Source organism: Phoenix dactylifera, unplaced genomic scaffold (genome assembly GCF_009389715.1).
Source record: "Phoenix dactylifera cultivar Barhee BC4 unplaced genomic scaffold, palm_55x_up_171113_PBpolish2nd_filt_p 000046F, whole genome shotgun sequence".
Taxonomy (NCBI): Eukaryota; Viridiplantae; Streptophyta; class Magnoliopsida; order Arecales; family Arecaceae; genus Phoenix; species Phoenix dactylifera.
The window spans coordinates 871722-891551 of record NW_024067669.1 but is presented as its reverse complement, the minus strand read 5'-3'; the positions used below and the strand labels follow the sequence as shown (position 1 = coordinate 891551).

The 19830-nt window shown below is 47.5% G+C and overlaps 1 protein-coding gene across 4 annotated transcripts in view; it reads left to right on the top strand.

Moving 5' to 3' along the window:
* LOC103710119 (heparanase-like protein 3) overlaps positions 1-19830 on the top strand; it is a 52304-nt gene that overhangs the window by 9017 nt on the left and 23457 nt on the right. For 2 of the 4 annotated variants that reach the window (XM_039115982.1, XM_039115981.1), the window contains exon 3: positions 3778-4040. In XM_039115982.1, coding sequence (XP_038971910.1) covers positions 3778-4040 — 263 coding nt within the window. Of the gene's footprint in view, positions 1-3777; positions 4041-4971; positions 5009-19830 lie in introns of those variants that run through there. The other 2 variants (XM_039115980.1, XM_039115983.1) reach the window with 2 other exon arrangements.

Genomic DNA, 19830 nt, shown 5'->3' with positions numbered 1-19830 from the left:
TCATTCAGTAATAAATGCACTTACCATCCACGAACCCCAGACCCACTACGGCTGACGGTTCAACCACTCCAACGGGTCCGATCGACCGTGACAACTCCCTGGTTCCGGTCTGATTCGGTCCCGTTCTCCACTACGCCATTAATGGGCCAAATCGTGCCCAATTATGACGGAAAGGGACAAATTTTCCGTCACCTCCCAGGTAACACAAAATCCCACTATAAAAGGGAACCTGGGGGGAAAGAGAAGGGGGACGGAGGACCGAAAAACCCCGAAAGAGGGACCGAAAAAGAGGAGAGAAGATAGAAGTAAACAGCACAGACACCATTGATGACATCAATCTCCTTCACCTTATCCACATATTGATATTGTCTTCTCCACATACTCTCTCCCCCGCTCTCTCCACATATCTGCCCCCTCTGACTTAAGCATCGGAGGGCCGGCGCCGGAGAGCTCGGCCACCGGTTTTCTTGCAGGACCTGCGCCCCCCTGGAGGACACCACCCCGCCGGCGCACCGTCGACCACCGCTTCTGAGGCGGAGCTCCACCCCTTTCGGAGGACGTCAGCAGCCGGCGCGCGGTCGCCCACCGTCCCTGCGGCGGAGCCCCTCCTTCCCCGGCTTCGCGGCGGCCCCCGGGTCCAATTTCCAGCAACAGTTGGCGCTAGAGGAAGGGACTCCGAGCAGAGGAGCGTCTTCAGTCGCCTCGGCGCAGGGACGCACTTGGTACCAGGTACCCATTTACTTAATGTCTTTACATTATTTCATTCTTGGATTTCTCTCTGCCGACGTCCTTGAGGAACGGACTCCGAGCAGAGGAGCGTCTTCAGTCGCCTCGGCGCAGAGACGCACTTGGTACCAGGTACCCATTTACTTAATGTCTTTACATTATTTCATTCTTGAATTTCTCTCTGCCAACGTCCTCGAGGAACGGACTTCGAGCAGAGGAGCGTCTTCAGTCGCCTCGGCGCAGGGACGCACTTGGTACCAGGTACCCATTTACTTAATGTCTTTACATTATTTCATTCTTGGATTTCTCTCTGCCAACGTCCTCAAGGAACGGACTCCGAGCAGAGGAGCGTCTTCAGTCGCCTCGGCGCAGGGACGCACTTGGTACCAGGTACCCATTTACTTAATGTCTTTACATTATTTCATTCTTGGATTTCTCTCTGCCAACGTCCTCGAGGAACGGACTCCGAGCAGAGGAGCGTCTTCAGTCGCCTCGGCGCAGGGACGCACTTGGTACCAGGTACCCATTTACTTAATGTCTTTACATTATTTCATTCTTGGATTTCTCTCTGCCGACGTCCTCGAGGAACGGACTCCGAGCAGAGGAGCGTCTTCAGTCGCCTCGGCGCATGGACGCACACGGTACAAGGTACCCATTTGTGCTTCTACATTAATGTTTTTACGTTATCTATTGTCCTCGGATCTCTGCTGACGTCCTCAAAGAATGGACTCCGAGCAGAAGAGCATTTTCAATCGCCTCGGCGAAAGAATGCTCACGACACCAAACTATTATACTATGGTGAATCCTTGTCACGAACTGACAAGTATTCAACCCAATTGTTGGGAAAAAATTCGGTCCGCCCCGATAACTCGAGGCTCGGACCCAAAGTTCACTAACTTCGCTAAAATTTTAAGTCCTAGAGACCGCCTTAGGGCTCGGTCGAATCCTGGACTAAGCTCGGAAAGACTCTCCGAGCCCAAATTCCTCTTAGCATAAGCGTTATGCCGGTGGTCGAAGGACCGAGCAGCGGAGCTCGGCAAGCCAAACCTAAAACCCTGTGGCGGGTAAAAGCTGAGGCCCTAGAGCCCATATCCTCGGAACCTAAAACGGACCCGAGCAGAGAAACTTGGACTACAATAGACAAGTTTCCAAAAAAGTATATTCATTTCAAAAGGCCCGTAGGCAAAGTACAAAAATTCGGGTTTGGCCCTTACAAGTATGGGGGGCCATCCCGACTTAAACCAAATAAAGCAAAAATTACACTAAGATTCGAGCTCGACCACTTCAGCTTCGGCAGTGCCAGGAGTGGTTGGCTCAGCAGCCGGGACCTCTTCGGTGGCCTCGGCAGCGATAGGAGTAGCCTCGGAGGCGACCTCGGTCACTTCGGGGACGGCTACGGCCGCCTCGGTCCCCGGAGTTTCTGCCTCCGCAGCCGGCCTCTCGACCCCTGCTCCCGGTTGGAGCAGGTTCACGTCAAAATCCGGGAGGAGCCGCCGCAGTTGGTTGCGGAAATCCCGGAAGCCTTGGATCAGCCCATTCACGCCCTCCTCTTCTAGGAGGTCGCGAAACTCCTCCGACTCGCGGAAGAGCCTCACCGCATTCTGGGCCTGCTCTAGAGCCTCGAGCTCCCGGGCCTCATGATAGGTGGCCTTCCGCTCGAGGTCCCTTAGCCCCCGCTCGAGCTCTAAGTGGCGAGCGCGGGCACTCTCCACCTCCTGCCCGCGGGAGGCCAGCGCCTGCTCGGCCTTCGCCAGGCGACTTTCTGCGGCGCGCTGCTCGGACCTCGCCAATGCGTGCGCCCCCTTCTCTTCCTCGAGCTCTGCGGTAAGAGCTCGGACTCCCTCCTCGGATGCTCCAACTTTTTCCTGGAGCACCTGACGCTCGGCCTCGGCGGCTTGGTACTTCGCCTCGGCGGCTAAGTACCTCGCCTGGGCCTCGTCAAACCCGCGCTGGCACCTCCGGGCCTTCTCCCGGTATTCTTGGACTAGGTGCATCAGCATTTCCGTCTCGTGCAAATGCTGTAAAAGAGACGAAAAGAAAAACATAAGGCGCCACTAGGAAAAAAAATCTATACAAATTACACAGGAGGAAAATTTTACTTACCCGGACGGCGTTGCAGCGGGTGAAGTCCATGAAAGCATTATAGCTCATGGACTGCATCATGGCCCGGTCGGCCGGGAGCAGCGCGAGCCGAAATACTTCGCGCGCTACTCGAGGGCTCTCGAGGGCTGAATCGCCCTCGAACACCGACCAGGTGGGCGCAAAGGGCACCCGTTCCTCCGAGCATGATGGACCCGGAAGGCCAGCATCGGCTGGCCTAGGTAGAACCGACCCCGAGGCTCCCTGACTGCTCCCCGGCTCGGAGCTAGGGGGCTGGGGTCGGACGAGCGGCCGATCTAACCGCCGCACAACTATGGCGGGGCATGCAAGCACGGGACCCGCGGAACTCCTCCCTTGGTCGGCGACTGAAGCGTCCCGCCGACCAGGACTTTGCACGGGCGCCGGGCATGGGGGCACCACCGAGGCTGCCCTGGAGCCCGAGCCCCCGGAATCCGCGCCCTCCCTCTGACCAGCTTCGGGGCGCGCGGGCTGAGAAGGACCCGCCCCGGAGTAAGCAGGGCGAGAAGGGCCCGCCTCGGGATGCGCGGGGCGGGAAGGACCCGTCTCGGCCACTGCTGCCGCCGAGGGAGTCGAGGTCGCCGAGACCTTTTGCTTCTTCCTCGGCTCGGTAGGCTCGCCCGAGAGCTCGGCTGCCCTCTTCTGGAAGCGGGCATAGAGGACTTCGCTTTTCGTCACCATCTTTGCGATGTCTGCAAAGATGAACAAAATTAGAACATTAGAACAACAAGGAAATAAAAAGCTGTTTAACTATCCTTACCCTGAGGATGTGCCGAGCTCAGGCCCACGTTCACCAGAGCGTCCTCGCTAATGAGGCCGTTCAGCAAAATCCCGTTCCCAAGGCTGCGGATGGTATCGAGGGTCTCTTGCTCACGCGGAGAAAGCTGGCGAGGCCTGTTGATGGACTTAAGCTGGGCTGGCCCCCACCTGGAGGCCTCTGGGAGATGGGTGGAGCTCTTCTGCGGCTCCTGGGCTTCTGCTTCTGGGCATTTCTATGGCTCTCCAGCTTCGTCGCAGTGGACGCTGTTGGGGCTTCTCCGCCTGCTGGGGCCAGCAAGGGGACCGCCGTCGTCGATGGGACAACTGCCATTGCGGTCACTGACGATGACTTCGTTTGCGCTACGCTGGATTGGTGGCCGCCGGAGAAGTGTGATTACGGGACTTGTAGCTGGGGCCTCGCATCCGTGCTCAATCTGGTAAAAAGTTTGTTTTTTTGGCTTAGTGCTGATATATTTTGCAATGTGGAGCTCGTCAAAATCTGAACTTTTATTCATATGGATTTTCTCAGAATTGTTTTTTTTTTTTGTGTGGGGGGTGGGGGTGGGGGCGGGGGGGTTCAGTTTGGTAGCAATGCTCAATTTGGTCAAAAGTTCGGATGTTTGCTCTGTATTGTGTTATAATTTGTAATGTGGAGCTTGTCAAAAACTGAACTTTTTCTTTTTTGGTCGAATTTGGCAATTGTTTGTGTTGTTTCTAGATTTTTTTTTCTTAGCATTGTCTATGTAAAAATTTATATTTTTGTCAGTATTTGGCAATGGTTTTCTATGATTTGGAGCTTAATTAAAATGAAGAATTTATATTTTTGCCTCTATTTGGAGAGTTTTTTTTGTCTATGTGTTGTTTCCAGATTGTTTCCCTTTTTTCATTTCGAGTGAAAACTATTTGTAGTTTTCATTAATATGCTAATTTTATTTGTTTCACTCTTCTTGATATCATAGGTTTGTTGAATGGAAATTGAAAATGAGGATCGAGTACTTCTGATAAAGTTCACTCCATCATCATTTATATTTCCTCATAATGTCTAAATCCTGTGAGGTCCCATTTTACATTTTGAAGATGGTTTCCTTGACATGGTTTCTGATATTAGTAGTAGTATATAGTCTTAAGAAAAAAACGATCTTCTTCTTCTTCTTCCTCTGAAAAGAAATGAAGGGCTATTTGGTTTACTATGCTTCGTTCCCTTCTATAATTCAATTGTTTATTTGGTGTGTTCATTTGTCCATCTCATGTTAGTGTGTGTGATCCAGACTTTTTTTTTTTTCAAAACAAATATTACTTTCTGAATGTGAAGGTAAAATGATTGAAAATGGTGATTGACACAGGTGTTTCATTTTTTCCTTCCTCTAGAATCTTTCCAACAAGATTTTATTGAATGCTGTTAAAGGTAAGTGCTTTCCTAGTATTTTATTTTAAAAAATTAATCTATGCCTATGCTTTTAATATCAAATGGCCAATCTAGTTTTTTTTTTTCCTCTGAACTAATTTTTGTGACTGTTGCTGGAAATTGGACCCGGGGGCCGCCGCGAAGCCGGGGAAGGAGGGGCTCCGCCGCAGGGACGGTGGGCGACCGCGCGCCGGCTGCTGACGTCCTCCGGAAGGGGTGGAGCTCCGCCTCAGAAGCGGTGGTCGACGGTGCGCCGGCGGGGTGGTGTCCTCCTGGGGGCGCAGGTCCTGCAAGAAAACCGGTGGCCGGGCTCCCCGGCGCCGGCCCTCCGATGCTTAAGTCAGAGGGGGCAGATATGTGGAGAGAGCGGGGGAGAGAGTATGTGGAGAAGACAGTGTCAATATGTAGATAAGGTGAAGGAGATTGATGTCATCAATGGTGTCTGTGCTGTTTACTTCTATCTTCTCTCCTCTTTTTCGGTCCCTCTTTCGGGGTTTTCCGGTCCTTCCGTCCCCCTTTCTTTCTCCCCAGGTTCCTTTTTATAGTGGGATTTTGTGTTACATGGGAGGTGACGGGGAATTTGTCCCTTTCCGTCATAATTGGGCACGATTTGGCCCATTAATGGCTAGTGGAGAACGGGACCGAATCAGACCGGAACCAGGGAGTTGTCACGGTCGATCGGACCCGTTGGAGTGGTTGAACCGTCAGCCGTAGTGGGCCTGGGGTTCGTGGATGGTAAGTGCATTTATTACTGAATGAACCGGCGGTCAGGAAGAGCCATACGCTCTGATGGTTCAGCGATCCGGAGATCGTCTTGAGCCGTGTTCATTAAATGACTGAGTGCATCGGAGACTTGAGGAGGTCTCGTGCATTAATGACATGTCGTGCCGAATACCCGCGAAGATCTTATGCCTTGATGACTTGGAGATGGCAGCAGGTTGAACATTTGGTTGAGGCGTCGGCTCGGCAGGGGTGCCGAGCCGAGCTGGTCGCCCAATAGGGCGCCCTGTGGCGGGGTCGGCGCCCTTTGGGCGAGCACCTTCTAGCCGAGCGCCTCTATTTGGCGCTGTCTCTGGTCGGCGCTTTCTAGTTCGAGCGCTTCTCTGGTCGGCGTCCTCTGGTCGGCTCTTCTAGCCGAGCAGCTTTACTTGGTTATTTTGGTTGGGCGCCTCTTCTTGGCGCTCTCTCTGGTCGGCGCTCCTTAGTCGAGCGCCTTCTGGTCGGTGCCCTTTGGCCGAGCGACTTTCCGGTCGGCGCTCTTTAGTCGAGCGCCTCCGTGGCGGTATGACTTAGGGTTTTTCCCCCAACACTACCCCCCGACTTCCGAGTTCCAGTTGGCTACCAGCTGGAGCGCGGGAAGTAGCTTTGGTTGGGTCATTTCGGTTTCCAAAAATTTTAATTTACTGCGCATTTTGAATTATCGGAAGCTTCGAGGTGCCTTTAATAGGCGGCGTCTCTTGTTTCCCGAAAAGTCTCATTATTGGGACACTTTTTGCGAAGCGTCCTCGCGTCGTGGGCTCATGATGGGGCCGCACGATCTTCGATTGCGGACGCCTTTCCGCCCGATCCGATGGGGCGCTTCGGCGTTCGAAGCGCTGGCCCTAATTAAATGCGTCGTTCTGTCTTTTAGACCGACACGCGTCGCCATCCAAACAGGATACAGCGTCTCTCGCTGATCCGGGCCGTTGGGGAGGTCTATTTAAACTCTCCCCCGGCCTTCTGTCCTCTTTCTATTGCTTCCTGTTTCCAGCTTTTCTTTCTTCTAGTCTTCCTCAGACCGAAGTTCCTTTTCTCCGGCATATTCCTCAGGTTGTCCTTTTTTTCTTTTTTGATCCCTTTCTTCCTCTACAATGGGTTCTCTCCCCAGTGAAGTCGTATCCACCATGAGCACCCTGGAGGTCGAAATGACCGAAGAGTGGTTTTTCCCTCTTCAGGGGTTCCGTTTGGAACCCGCCAGGCGAAGGGATCGGGTAATCGATCCTCCGGTAGGCCAGATTGGAGTGCACCTGGAGTCACTCTGGGCCGGCCTCCGATTTCCTCTTCACAGCTTCATGAATGAGCTGCTAACCGTATGCCGGTTGGTTCCGGCGCAGCTCACTCCGAATGCCTGGAGGACAGTGATGGGCTTCCTGTCACTGTGTTTACTGCAGGGGATTCCGACCTCTGTTAACGTTTTCCGACGACTTTTTATTTTTAAGTCGAATCCGGGAGACGGGGAGTGGCTTTACATCGCCCTTCGGGCGGGTCGGCCACTCTTTCATGGTGCCCCCTCGTCCATTCATGGCTGGAAGGAGAAGTTCTTCTTCCTTGGCTCTGAACGGTCCTGGGGGTTTGACCCCAGGTGGGGGCCAGCCCAGCTTAAGTCCATCAACAGGCCTCCTCAGCTTTCTCCGCGTGAGCAGGAGACCCTCGATACCATCCGCAGCCTTGGGGACGGGATTTTGCTGAACGGCCTCATTAGCGAGGACGCTCTGGTGAACGTGGGCCTGAGCTCGGCACATCCTCATGGTAAGGATAGTTAAACAGCTTTTTATTTTCTTGTTGTTCTAATTTTGTTCTCTACGAAGCGAAGTCCTCTACGCCCGCTTCCAGAAGAGGGCAGCCGAGCTCTCGGGCGAGCCTACCGAGCCGAGGAAGAAGCAAAAGGTCTCGGCGACCTCGACTCCCTCGGCGGCAGCAGTGGCCGAGGCGGGTCCTTCCCGCCCCGCGCATCCCGAGGTGGGCCCTTCTCGCCCCGCTTACTCCGGGGCGGGTCCTTCTCAGCCCGCGCGCCCCGAAGCTGGTCAGAGGGAGGGCGCGGATTTCGGGGGCTCGGGCTCCAGGGCAGCCTCGGTGGTGCCCCCATGCCCGGCGCCCGTGCAAAGTCCTGGTCGGCGGGACGCTTCAGTCGCCGACCAGGGGAGGAGTTCCGCGGGTCCCGTGCTTGCACGCCCCGCCATAGTTGTGCGGCGGTCAGATCGGCCGCTCGTCCGACCCCAGCCCCCTAGCTCCGAGCCGGGGAGCAGTCAGGGAGCCTCGGGGTCGGTTCTACCTAGGCCAGCCGATGCTGGCCTTCCGGGTCCATCAAGCTCGGAGGAACGGGTGCCCTTTGCGCCCACCTGGTCGGTGTTCGAGGGCGATTCAGTCCTCGAGAGCCCTCGAGTAGCGCGCGAAGTATTTCGGCTCGCGCAGCTCCCGGCCGACCGGGCCATGATGCAGTCCATGAGCTATAATGCTTTCATGGACTTCACCCGCTGCAACGCCGTCCGGGTAAGTAAAATTTTCCTCCTGTGTAATTTGTATAGATTTTTTTTCTAGTGGCGCCTTATGTTTTTCTTTTCGTCTCTTTTACAGCATTTGCACGAGACGGAAATGCTGACGCACCTAGTCCAAGAATACCGGGAGAAGGCCCGGAGGTGCCAGCGCGGGTTTGACGAGGCCCAGGCGAGGTACTTAGCCACCGAGGCGAAGTACCAAGCCGCCGAGGCCGAGCGTCAGGTGCTCCAGGAAAAAGTTGGAGCATCCGAGGAGGGAGTCCGAGCTCTTACCGCAGAGCTCGAGGAAGAGAAGGGCGCGCACGCGTTGGCGAGGTCCGAGCTGCGCGCCGCAGAAAGTCGCCTGGCGAAGGCCGAGCAGGCGCTGGCCTCCCGCGGGCAGGAGGTGGAGAGTGCCCGCGCTCGCCACTTAGAGCTCGAGCGGGGGCTAAGGGACCTCGAGCGGAAGGCCACCTATCATGAGACCCGGGAGCTCGAGGCTCGAGAGCAGGCCCAGAACGCGGTGAGGCTCTTCCGCGAGTCGGAGGAGTTTCGCGACCTCCTAGAAGAGGAGGGCGTGAATGGGCTGATCCAAGGCTTCTGGGATTTCCGCAACCAACTGCGGCGGCTCCTCCCGGATTTTGACGTGAACCTGCTCCAACCGGGAGCAGGGGTTGAGAGGCCGGCTGCGGAGGCAGAAACTCCGGGGACCGAGGCGGCCGTAGTCGTCCCCGAAGTGACCGAGGTCGCCTCCGAGGCTACTCCTATCGCTGCCGAGGCCACCGAAGAGGTCCCGGCTGCTGAGCCAACCACTCCTGGCACTGCCGAAGCCGAAGTGGTCGAGCTCGAATCTTAGTGTAATTTTTGCTTTATTTGGTTTAAGTCGGGATGGCCCCCCATACTTGTAAGGGCCAAACCCGAATTTTTGTACTTTGCCTACGGGCCTTTTGAAATGAATATACTTTTTTGGAAACTTGTCTATTGTAGTCCAAGTTTCTCTGCTCGGGTCCGTTTTAGGTTCCGAGGATATGGGCTCTAGGGCCTCAGCTTTTACCCGCCACAGGGTTTTAGGTTTGGCTTGCCGAGCTCCGCTGCTCGGTCCTTCGACCACCGGCATAACGCTTATGCTAAGAGGAATTTGGGCTCGGAGAGTCTTTCCGAGCTTAGTCCAGGATTCGACCGAGCCCTAAGGCGGTCTCTAGGACTTAAAATTTTAGCGAAGTTAGTGAACTTTGGGTCCGAGCCTCGAGTTATCGGGGCGGACCGAATTTTTTTCCAACAATTGGGTTGAATACTTGTCAGCTCGTGACAAGGATTCACCATAGTATAATAGTTTGGTGTCGTGAGCATTCTTTCGCCGAGGCGATTGAAAATGCTCTTCTGCTCGGAGTCCATTCTTTGAGGACGTCAGCAGAGATCCGAGGACAATAGATAACGTAAAAACATTAATGTAGAAGCACAAATGGGTACCTTGTACCGTGTGCATCCATGCGCCGAGGCGACTGAAGACGCTCCTCTGCTCGGAGTCCGTTCCTCGAGGACGTCGGCAGAGAGAAATCCAAGAATGAAATAATGTAAAGACATTAAGTAAATGGGTACCTGGTACCAAGTGCGTCCCTGCGCCGAGGCGATGATCGGTTCTTTCAATTTTGAAAATAAACCACGCAATAGCACGTATCCCGTAGGATAGTGATTACGGGTGTCGGTCCACAGGGATTGGAGACAAGTTATTTTTCTTTTAAAAATAAATCAAAAAGAAGGATTTGCTAACTTGATTTAACTAAATTAATCTATGAGTACGAATTGAAATTTTATCAAAGTAAATAGATCTAGGGTTTGGAATCCACCACATAGCATTGCATCAAGGATTGTGTTCTTAGTTTTTATCTTTTGGAGAGGCATGCAATTTTGGCTACAAGCCTTTTAAAATAAAAGCATAAAGAGTATTAGGAAGATCCATCTTCGGTGTAGCATGAAGTGTCTACCTAAGTATGCTAATCTAGGATGCAGCACACTTCATCTTCCTAGGCATGGATCATCTTAGACTACTTTAGCAAACATGATTAGTAACTAGCATGCTCAAAATTTAAATATCATGAAGAAATATTTCATTGGAAATAAGAATTTAAACAGACTCCAAAATAATAAAAAAAATAAGAACTACAATTGCCCTGGTACATTGCTAGGGCTTCATCCAGCCCTAGACTAGATGTTTAGCCGAGCATGGCTTCCGGACGACCTCCCATCTTCAAATGAAATTGAGCACCTCCCATTCTTCCCAGAATAACACAAACTCTTCTCTTTCCTCCCCTCTCTCTTCCTTTTTTATTTTTTTCTCTCGGCTTTCTTCTCCTTCTTCTTCACCGAAACAGGGGAGACCTCTGTTTCTTTCTTCTCCACCAAGCTCCCCCAAGCTCCCTCTCCACCGAACGCCTCAGCCCCCTCCTTTTATAGCTGTCCGGAGTGCTCGTTCGGGAAGGGAGAAGAGATCACGGCCGGCTGATTCCGGGGCGTGATGCTGGAGGGAAAATCGCGGATGGATGGGGCGAAAGGCGTCAATCCATAGGAGAATGGCCGGATCTCGTGCTCCTTGATGGCTAGAAACGGAAGGGGATGGCTCCGGATGAGGGGTGCCGCGGGATCGCTGGGAGGCTGATGCGGAATGCCTGGATCACGGAGAAGGGGAAGGAGCTAGAGACAGACGCCGATCCGGAAGGAGCTGGGACGAGGGCGTGGATCTCGGATTTTGCTCGCTAAGAACGGCAGCTGTGAGGAGGCGGGGATGCAGGCGGATGCCTGATGCGGAAGACGCCCGGCTGGCTGGAGACGTTGCTGGCTTTGCTGGTTGATACGCACGGTGATCGCGGAGGAGTTGGTCTTCTACTCGCTCGGAATGGTCGCTGGCTGCAGTGCGGGATCGTCGGGATCACGGAAGAGGGGCTGGGAGGTTCGGTGATTGCGGAGGATTTGGAGACAAGCGTTGCTGGCACGGGATCTGGCACGCGGTGGGGACGCTGAGGATGCGGACGGCTTGGCACGGTGGCTGTTGATGGCTGGGATTCCGGGATTGATGGCGTGAACGGAAGAAGATGAGATGGGTTTCCTTCTTCGGGTGCTTGATTGGAAGCGGGAGCTTGGATGCTGACGGCTGGGTGGAGTTCTTTGAACGCGGAAGCGGGGGAGGATGCGGAGGATCATGCGGCTTGTTCTGAAACAGGGGAAGAGAAGAAATAAAATAAAATAAAATAATGTGGAAGATGAATACGGGAATGAGTAGGATGTTTGAATTTTATTATTATTTATATTTCTTCTTCTTTTTTTTTTTAGAAAAGTGGTTGGGGTCCACTCGGGTAAGTTGGAAGGGCTTTGTTCTGAATCTAAAATAAAGAAAGTTTGGACACGTGGAGAAAATGGGAGAGGCCTTTGTTTTGCTAAGTTGGGAAGCTTGGTGCACACGGGAAATATGACGTGGACAAAGGAATGGGTAGCTTCATGCACATGTGGGAGAAAGTAGTCCACACATGGAACAGATTGAGACTAGTTCGTGAATGGGATGACTCGACCTGCACACACATTAGACTAAATTAATATAGAAAATTAAACCAAACTTGAATTACCTCTAATAATTTATTCAAATGAAATGAGAGGGGAAACACATTTTCTTTTGTTAATATTTAAAATATGTGCATAACAATAGTAATAAGTGCTATGTAAAATAGATAAATTTGTACATTATTTAGCACTTATCAGGCGACTGAAGACGCTCCTCTGCTCGGAGTCCGTTCCTCGAGGACGTCGGCAGAGAGAAATCCAAGAATGAAATAATGTAAAGACATTAAGTAAATGGGTACCTGGTACCAAGTGCGTCCCTGCGCCGAGGCGACTGAAGACGCTCCTCTGCTCGGAGTCCGTTCCTCGAGGACGTTGGCAGAGAGAAATCCAAGAATGAAATAATGTAAAGACATTAAGTAAATGGGTACCTGGTACCAAGTGCGTCCCTGCGCCGAGGCGACTGAAGACGCTCCTCTGCTCGGAGTCCGTTCCTCGAGGACGTTGGCAGAGAGAAATCCAAGAATGAAATAATGTAAAGACATTAAGTAAATGGGTACCTGGTACCAAGTGCGTCCCTGCGCCGAGGCGACTGAAGACGCTCCTCTGCTCGGAGTCCGTTCCTCGAGGACGTCGGCAGAGAGAAATCCAAGAATGAAATAATGTAAAGACATTAAGTAAATGGGTACCTGGTACCAAGTGCGTCCCTGCGCCGAGGCGACTGAAGACGCTCCTCTGCTCGGAGTCCCTTCCTCTAGCGCCAACTGTTGCTGGAAATTGGACCCGGGGGCCGCCGCGAAGCCGGGGAAGGAGGGGCTCCGCCGCAGGGACGGTGGGCGACCGCGCGCCGGCTGCTGACGTCCTCCAGAAGGGGTGGAGCTCCGCCTCAGAAGCGGTGGTCGACGGTGCGCCGGCGGGGTGGTATCCTCCTGGGGGGCGCAGGTCCTGCAAGAAAATCGGTGGCCGGGCTCCCCGGCGCCGGCCCTCCGATGCTTAAGTCAGAGGGGGCAGATATGTGGAGAGAGCGGGGGAGAGAGTATGTGGAGAAGACAGTGTCAATATGTGGATAAGGTGAAGGAGATTGATGTCATCAATGGTGTCTGTGCTGTTTACTTCTATCTTCTCTCCTCTTTTTCGGTCCCTCTTTCGGGGTTTTCCGGTCCTTCCGTCTCCCTTCTCTTTCCCCCCAGGTTCCCTTTTATAGTGGGATTTTGTGTTACTGGGAGGTGACGGGGAATTTGTCCCTTTCCGTCATAATTGGGCACGATTTGGCCCATTAATGGCGTAGTGGAGAACGGGACCGAATCAGATCGGAACCAGAGAGTTGTCACGGTCGATCGGACCCGTTGGAGTGGTTGAACCGTCAGCTGTAGTGGGCCTGGGGTTCGTGGATGGTAAGTGCATTTATTACTGAATGAACCGGCGGTCAGGAAGAGCCATACGCTCTGATGGTTCAGTGATCCGGAGATCGTCTTGAGCCGTGTTCATTAAATGACTGAGTGCATCGGAGACTTGAGGAGGTCTCGTGCATTAATGACATGTCGTGCCGAATACCCGCGAAGATCTTATGCCTTGATGGCTTGGAGATGGCGGCAGGTTGAACATTTGGTTGAGGCGTGGGCTCGGCAGGGGTGCCGAGCCGAGCTGGTCGCCAAATAGGGCGCCCTGTGGCGGGGTCGGCGCCCTTTGGGCGAGCACCTTCTAGCCGAGCGCCTCTATTTGGCGCTGTCTCTGGTCGGCGCTTTCTAGTTCGAGCGCTTCTCTGGTCGGCGTCCTCTGGTCGGCTCTTCTAGCCGAGCAGCTTTACTTGGTTATTTTGGTTGGGCGCCTCTTCTTGGCGCTCTATCTGGTCGGCGCTCCTTAGTCGAGCGCCTTCTGGTCGGTGCCTTTTGGCCGAGCGCCTTTTCTGTAATGTCCGGGCCCAGAACCTACTAGGCCCAATGAGAAATGGGCCCAGTTAAGGGTTGGGCCCAAAATTTCACTGTGGGCGGTGCTGTTATCATGTTAAAAAAAAAAAAAAAACGAAGGGATAAGACCGACAGGGAGGGGTGACCCTCACCCCTGCTGGCAGCCGATGCCGGCGCGCCGGAGACAGGGGGCGGCGGCCAGTCCCGGAGCAGGAGGGAATGGAGAGGGAAGGGACCTCTGTTGCCCAAGGTGATAATCCAAGAGGGGGGGTGAATTGGTTTCTTTTAAACTTTTGGTGCTTTTAAAACTTTCGTAATTAAGTGAGGTGGACGCTTTCTTAGGTTATTTGTGTGAGTTAACTAATGCAAGAATAAAAGATAAAGCAAGAGAGAATGAAAGCATAAGCACGATCCAAACACAACAATGTATAGTGGTTCGGTGCTCTCCTTAGCACCTACGTCCACTCCCCAAGCGTACCCTTGGAATTTCACTATAATCTTGCGGATTACAGTTGGATTGTTTTCCGGGCTCACAATCCAAAAACCTTGTTGGTTTTACGGGCTCACCAACGAACCTTTACAACTATGGTTTTTCCGGGTTCACCAAAAACCTTGTTGGTTTTGCGGGCTCACCAACGAACCTATACAACTTTGGTTTTCCGGGTTTACCAAAAATCTTTGTTGGTTTTGCGGGCTTACCAACGAACCTTTACAAAATGTTTAAGCAAATGAAAAGAAAAGATTTAAACTCCTAAATGAGCATATAAAGCAATATGAACAATAAAGAAGAGTTAGAAAGAAATTATCGCTTTGAAGTCGCTTTGCTCTTCTTTGTCAAGGAAGCTTCACTCTTCAATAGGGGAAGGAGCTCTTGATGTCTCTTTGAATGTGCTCAATCCCTTTCTTTGATTCTTGGATGAAGCTCTTGATGAAGGAGATTAGGGCTCTTGTGTCTTTCTTGTGTATGCTATGATTTCCCACTCAAAAGTTGTTTATTCTGATGAATAGTGCCCCTTTAAATAGTTTTCAACCTTCCTTGGACAAGCCCCATTCGTCAGATTTGAAAAACTAGCCGTTACATGCCTTGGGAAGGACAAAAAGTACATCTGCAGAACTAGCCGTTACTGTTCAGCCCGTGTTTAGGTCGGCTCAACCTGTCCTTGGGTCGACCCAACTTTACCTTGGGTCGACTCAACCATTTCTTGGGTCGACCCTCTCAGTGACCACAGAAACCTCAATTTCAGCCTTCCTTCCCATGGGTCGACCCAACCATTCTTTGGGTCGACTCAAAGTTCACTTGGGTCGACTCAAATTCTTCTTGGGTCGACCCTCTCAGTAATTCCAGAGAACCGTTTTCTGTCTGTCTTTCTGTCTTGCCCTTTGGGTCGACCCTCTCAGAGTTTGGGTCGACTCAAGTTTGGGTCGACTCAACCACTGTGTGGGTCGACCCTCTCAGTGAATCCAGAGAGCATTTTTCCTTTGCGTTTTGAGGTTCTTTGGAGGTTGGGTCGACTCATGCTTACCTTGGGTCGACCCAACTCACTGTTCATTTGTGCTGTTTTTGCAGGAGTGTGCCAGATGATTCCTTGATGTGCCGGGGTCGACCCAATCAACCTATGGGTCGACTCAATTCACACTTTGCTGCATCCTCAAGGTTAGATTCATCCAAATGAACAAGACCATATATATATTTTCAATTAAGCAAATGTACTGAGAGTAATGAACTTATAAATGAAGTATCAATTTAACTTATAGCATGCTCTAGATAATTGCTTGTTAATCATCAAAATAACACTATCATCCTCAATCTCCCCCTTTTTGATGATTACAAAATAAAGAGTATAAGCCTATTGATACTTGTCTTTAAAATCAGTTTATAAAAGGGATTGAATTTCTGAATTTCAGCTTTTTATATATATAAGTGAAATCTCCCCCTATATTATTCAAAATTTGCCAATTTGACTTTTTGAATGGCTCCCCCTTTCATTTATAATTCATTAGCAATGAAACTTCAAAAATTTGAGATAAAATATGAGTTTCAGCTTATGTATCGGGGTGAGAGAGGAGCGTGCCAAATTCTGAATTTATATGTGCCAAATTCTGAATTATGATAGAAATTTTTGATTTGATGGTTTTCATTGTTACAAATTGCTCCCCCTTAGATATATAAGCTTTCTTATATGATTTTCAATTTGTTTGCCCATTTATTTCTCTTTTCTTTTCATAACTTCTTTACTCACTCTTTCTCACAAAATTAATATTCTTTGTTTAAACACTATCTTTGCTTCTCCCAAAATCAATACTCTTTCTTAACTTCTCAAATGAAATACTCTTTCTTTTCTTAAAGTGAATACTCTATCTTTTCTTCTCCCCCTTTATATACTCTTTTCTTCTCCCCCTTTATATACTCTTTCCTTCTCTTCTCCTTTATATACTCTTTCCTTCTCTTCTCCCCCTTTTTGTTATCATCAAAAACATATATATGGGAAGAGATGCAATAAAGAACAAACTTCAGACTTCATTGATCAAGATAGGAACATTTTCATACATTAATGTCCAAAGTAAAGATAAGTACAATGTTCCTCAATCAAGATTTAAAGATACAAGAGAAGAGCAAAATACATATGGGAAAAAGCAAGATACATATGAGAACTAGATATCTAGCCTAGGCTCTAAACAAGATCGTGAGACTCTCCCGGATCGCTTGGCTACGGCTCTCTTGGGTCCCATTTCTCCAAGATCTTGAAGTAATCTACTGTTTGGAGATGATTGGAGAAGATTTGAGAGTGGGGAATAGGATTTTCGGAAGAGGACAAAGGATAAACAGTGCCCTAGAAGCTCACGGGTCCCCCCTTTAACAGTGGGGTCCCGACGTTGGGTCGACTCAAGAAATTTCTTGGGTCGACTCAACGTTGGGTCGACCCTATTCTGGGTTGGGTTGACCCAAGTGCAGAATTTTTCTTTTCTCTTCCTTTTTGCTTCTAAAAATTTTCCTTGCTTCCAATCCTTATAAATTCTTTCTGGGACAATGATACATGAGTAAGGAATCTATTGATAACAAGTTTGACTCATGTTTCATGGATTTTTAGAAATTGGAGAAATGTATCATGAGACTACTTGCTCCCTTTTATATTTCTTCAATAAAAAGGATCACATATGCCTAATTCCCTCCTTAGCGTGCAAAATCTATCTTCACTCAAGGGTTTTGTGAATATGTCGTCTAATTGTTTTTCAGTGCATATATGCTCAATACATATGTTTCCATTTTATCTTATTTCTATGTGTTTGGCTTTAAGAATGAGATATTTAGGATGTAAGCCAGAAGTGATCTCTAAATGTAGATTCCAGAGATAGTTTTGAAATCAAGTGTAGATGGAATCCTTTTCAAGTTATTTCACGGAGTATCAAGAATAATATTCAAGAAAAGGCACGGATGAGAATCCAACATTTTTTTTTTAATATATTAAGTATATAGCAAAATGAGAGCAATCTAATTAATTTTCAAAGTATAGTATAAGATCAAATAAAGATCAAACCTTATATACTTGAAAAACATAAGATTATGTTGAATCCTTAATTCTTAATGACTTTAAAGTTCTTTCATGATATAAAAGTATTGGGGCATAGATACCAAAACATGAACTTATGCAGTGTAGGATACATAAAATTCAAGGCTTTGAAAGTTCTTTTAGAGCTCTCTTAAGGACTTTCTTTTACTCCTTTAAAGATCATAACATCAAAATCAATTAAAATGAATTGGCTCAGGATTGAAACACTAAGGTGCAAGCCAATAAGAACTCATAAGTAGATTCCAAGATAAATTTTCGATACTAAGACAGACGGAATCCTTGTCAATTAATTTTCAGAAATAAATGATTTACCGATGAATATAGATGGAAATCCAACTTTCAAAAGATATTCAATGAAGCACAAAGTTTAATACCACTTTACATTTAGTATTCTTTGTCTCATCTTTAGATGCGAATTTATACGATTAAGTTCTATATGATCTCTTCCTCTGAAATTTTCTTTCTCCCTCTTAATTAATCATTCCATTTAAGAGTTTAGAGTTTGAGGATAATTTTCAATAAAGAGATTGAGTATTTAAAGCTCCCCCTCAAAAGATGCATTTTCTTTCAAATATTTTTTTTTTTTTGTTCTTCTATAATATCAAGAACGTAGAATGATCCAGAATTTTTCAAAATTTATAGCAATCACTCTTTTTAATCTTTCAAGAATAAATTATATTTTTCTCTGTTTTTTTTTTTTGAATATGTATGGAAATATTAATCAGAAAATAATTCTTTTGAAGCTCAAATTTCTTTCAAAAGTAATTACATTTTCTTTCCTATAAGAATTATTGAAGTGAGTTGAAATATTTTAAGCTTTAGGATCATTAACTCTCTTCTTAAGAATATTTTTTTTTTAATGATAGAAGTATTTAATTATGCAGGAGTGTATATTCAAAATATTAATTTCTTAGTCATAGTTTTTCAGCAATGTATATATGAAGCACCATAAATCTTTTTAATATCAAAATAATATCATATGTTTAGAACCATTTATTTGCAATCAAGATCATTGAAAAACACATCATTTAGACCAATTTCAGTACACTTATAAGATAAAAAATGATATGTTTCAAATGCGTATCGGAGCAAACAACCAAGGTATCCAAAGTAATTCTATTTTTTTTTTTAAACCGTAGTTTTCATCTAGAAATCATATTGAGTCATTCCCCAAAATGATGCAATCATTGAAGCATATAATGAAAGTTACAAAAATACGACAGTAGAAATATTTTAAATTTAAATTTAAGCCTTCATTACAAAATCAGATTCTGAATTTCATAAAAATTTTCAAAGAAGCTTTCAAGATTATAATTTGAGATATGCATCTTCTACATTGTAGCTCATCTTAAATTATTAAGATTGAAAACACATATTTCAAGAACATTCGAGCACATCCAAAATCTTTGTAATTCATATTGAATTTTGGTACAAATTGGAGGATATTATGTACTAATGTTAGGCAAGATAAAAGATATGTCAGAATCAATCCATTTTGCCTAATTTGCAAATTCAAATTATTTTATTTTTTTTATTTTTTTTTTTAAATATATTCATTAAAACAAAATGATGTTGTTGTTGGTAATAACATGTTTCAATCAAATTTTATAGGCATGAAGCATTACAAGTTATATTTAGGAAAGATCTTTGCTATTTGAATATTGAAAACACATAATTCAAAATATGCAAAACATAACAAGCATGTCATGGATCAAAATCAATTCTTTTCAAATAAAATTTTCTTTATTTAAATGCAATTTAGCACTGATTTTATCCTTAAGGTGTGTTTTTAAGTGATTGAAACTTCATTTGATTTTTCCCAACCTTCTTATATATTTTCATTTATTTATCATTCATTCCCCAAATTTTTAATTTCTTTCTTTAACCATTCAATGAACATTTTGATTATCTTCATTTATTTTTTTTTTTGGATTTACTTTTCTATGCTCTACACTCTATTTGCTCCCTATCCGGTGGAGTTGGAAGGGGCACGAGGTACTACCACTAGCCTCCCTCTTGTGCCGTCCCTAATATGCCCTACACCGAATAGTTGGGTCAAATAGTGTCGGGTACTACCACTAGCCTCCCCATTGACACCATCCCTATGATGAGCAATATAGAAATGTTAAAATGTTCATTTCAAGCTCTCTCTGTTTGAGTGTAATTAATTACGGATTTTATCTCTTTCACTAGTCTCACAAATGTGCCGAATGTATTATGCTTGTTTTGCTTTTCCTTAAGATTGAAGTATTTGCCTTTACTTAGATTTTACTTCTCTTGAATAATATCCATTTTCTTTTCTTTATCTCTCTCTCTTTTTGTTATTCTCAAGTAATTTACATGAAAGAGCAGAATAAAGAAATAATCTTATATGCTGCATATAAATGTATATCATGCAAACAGCATTTTCATTATGCCCAATTATTCATAGCTTATCACAAGTTATTTTGAATTAGAGATTTGAGGCATAAACTTGTGTATTTCATGGTTGTGCATTATACAGGCAAAAGTGAACTTCAATTTAATCATACCATGAAACAATTATCATTAGCATGAGAATGAAG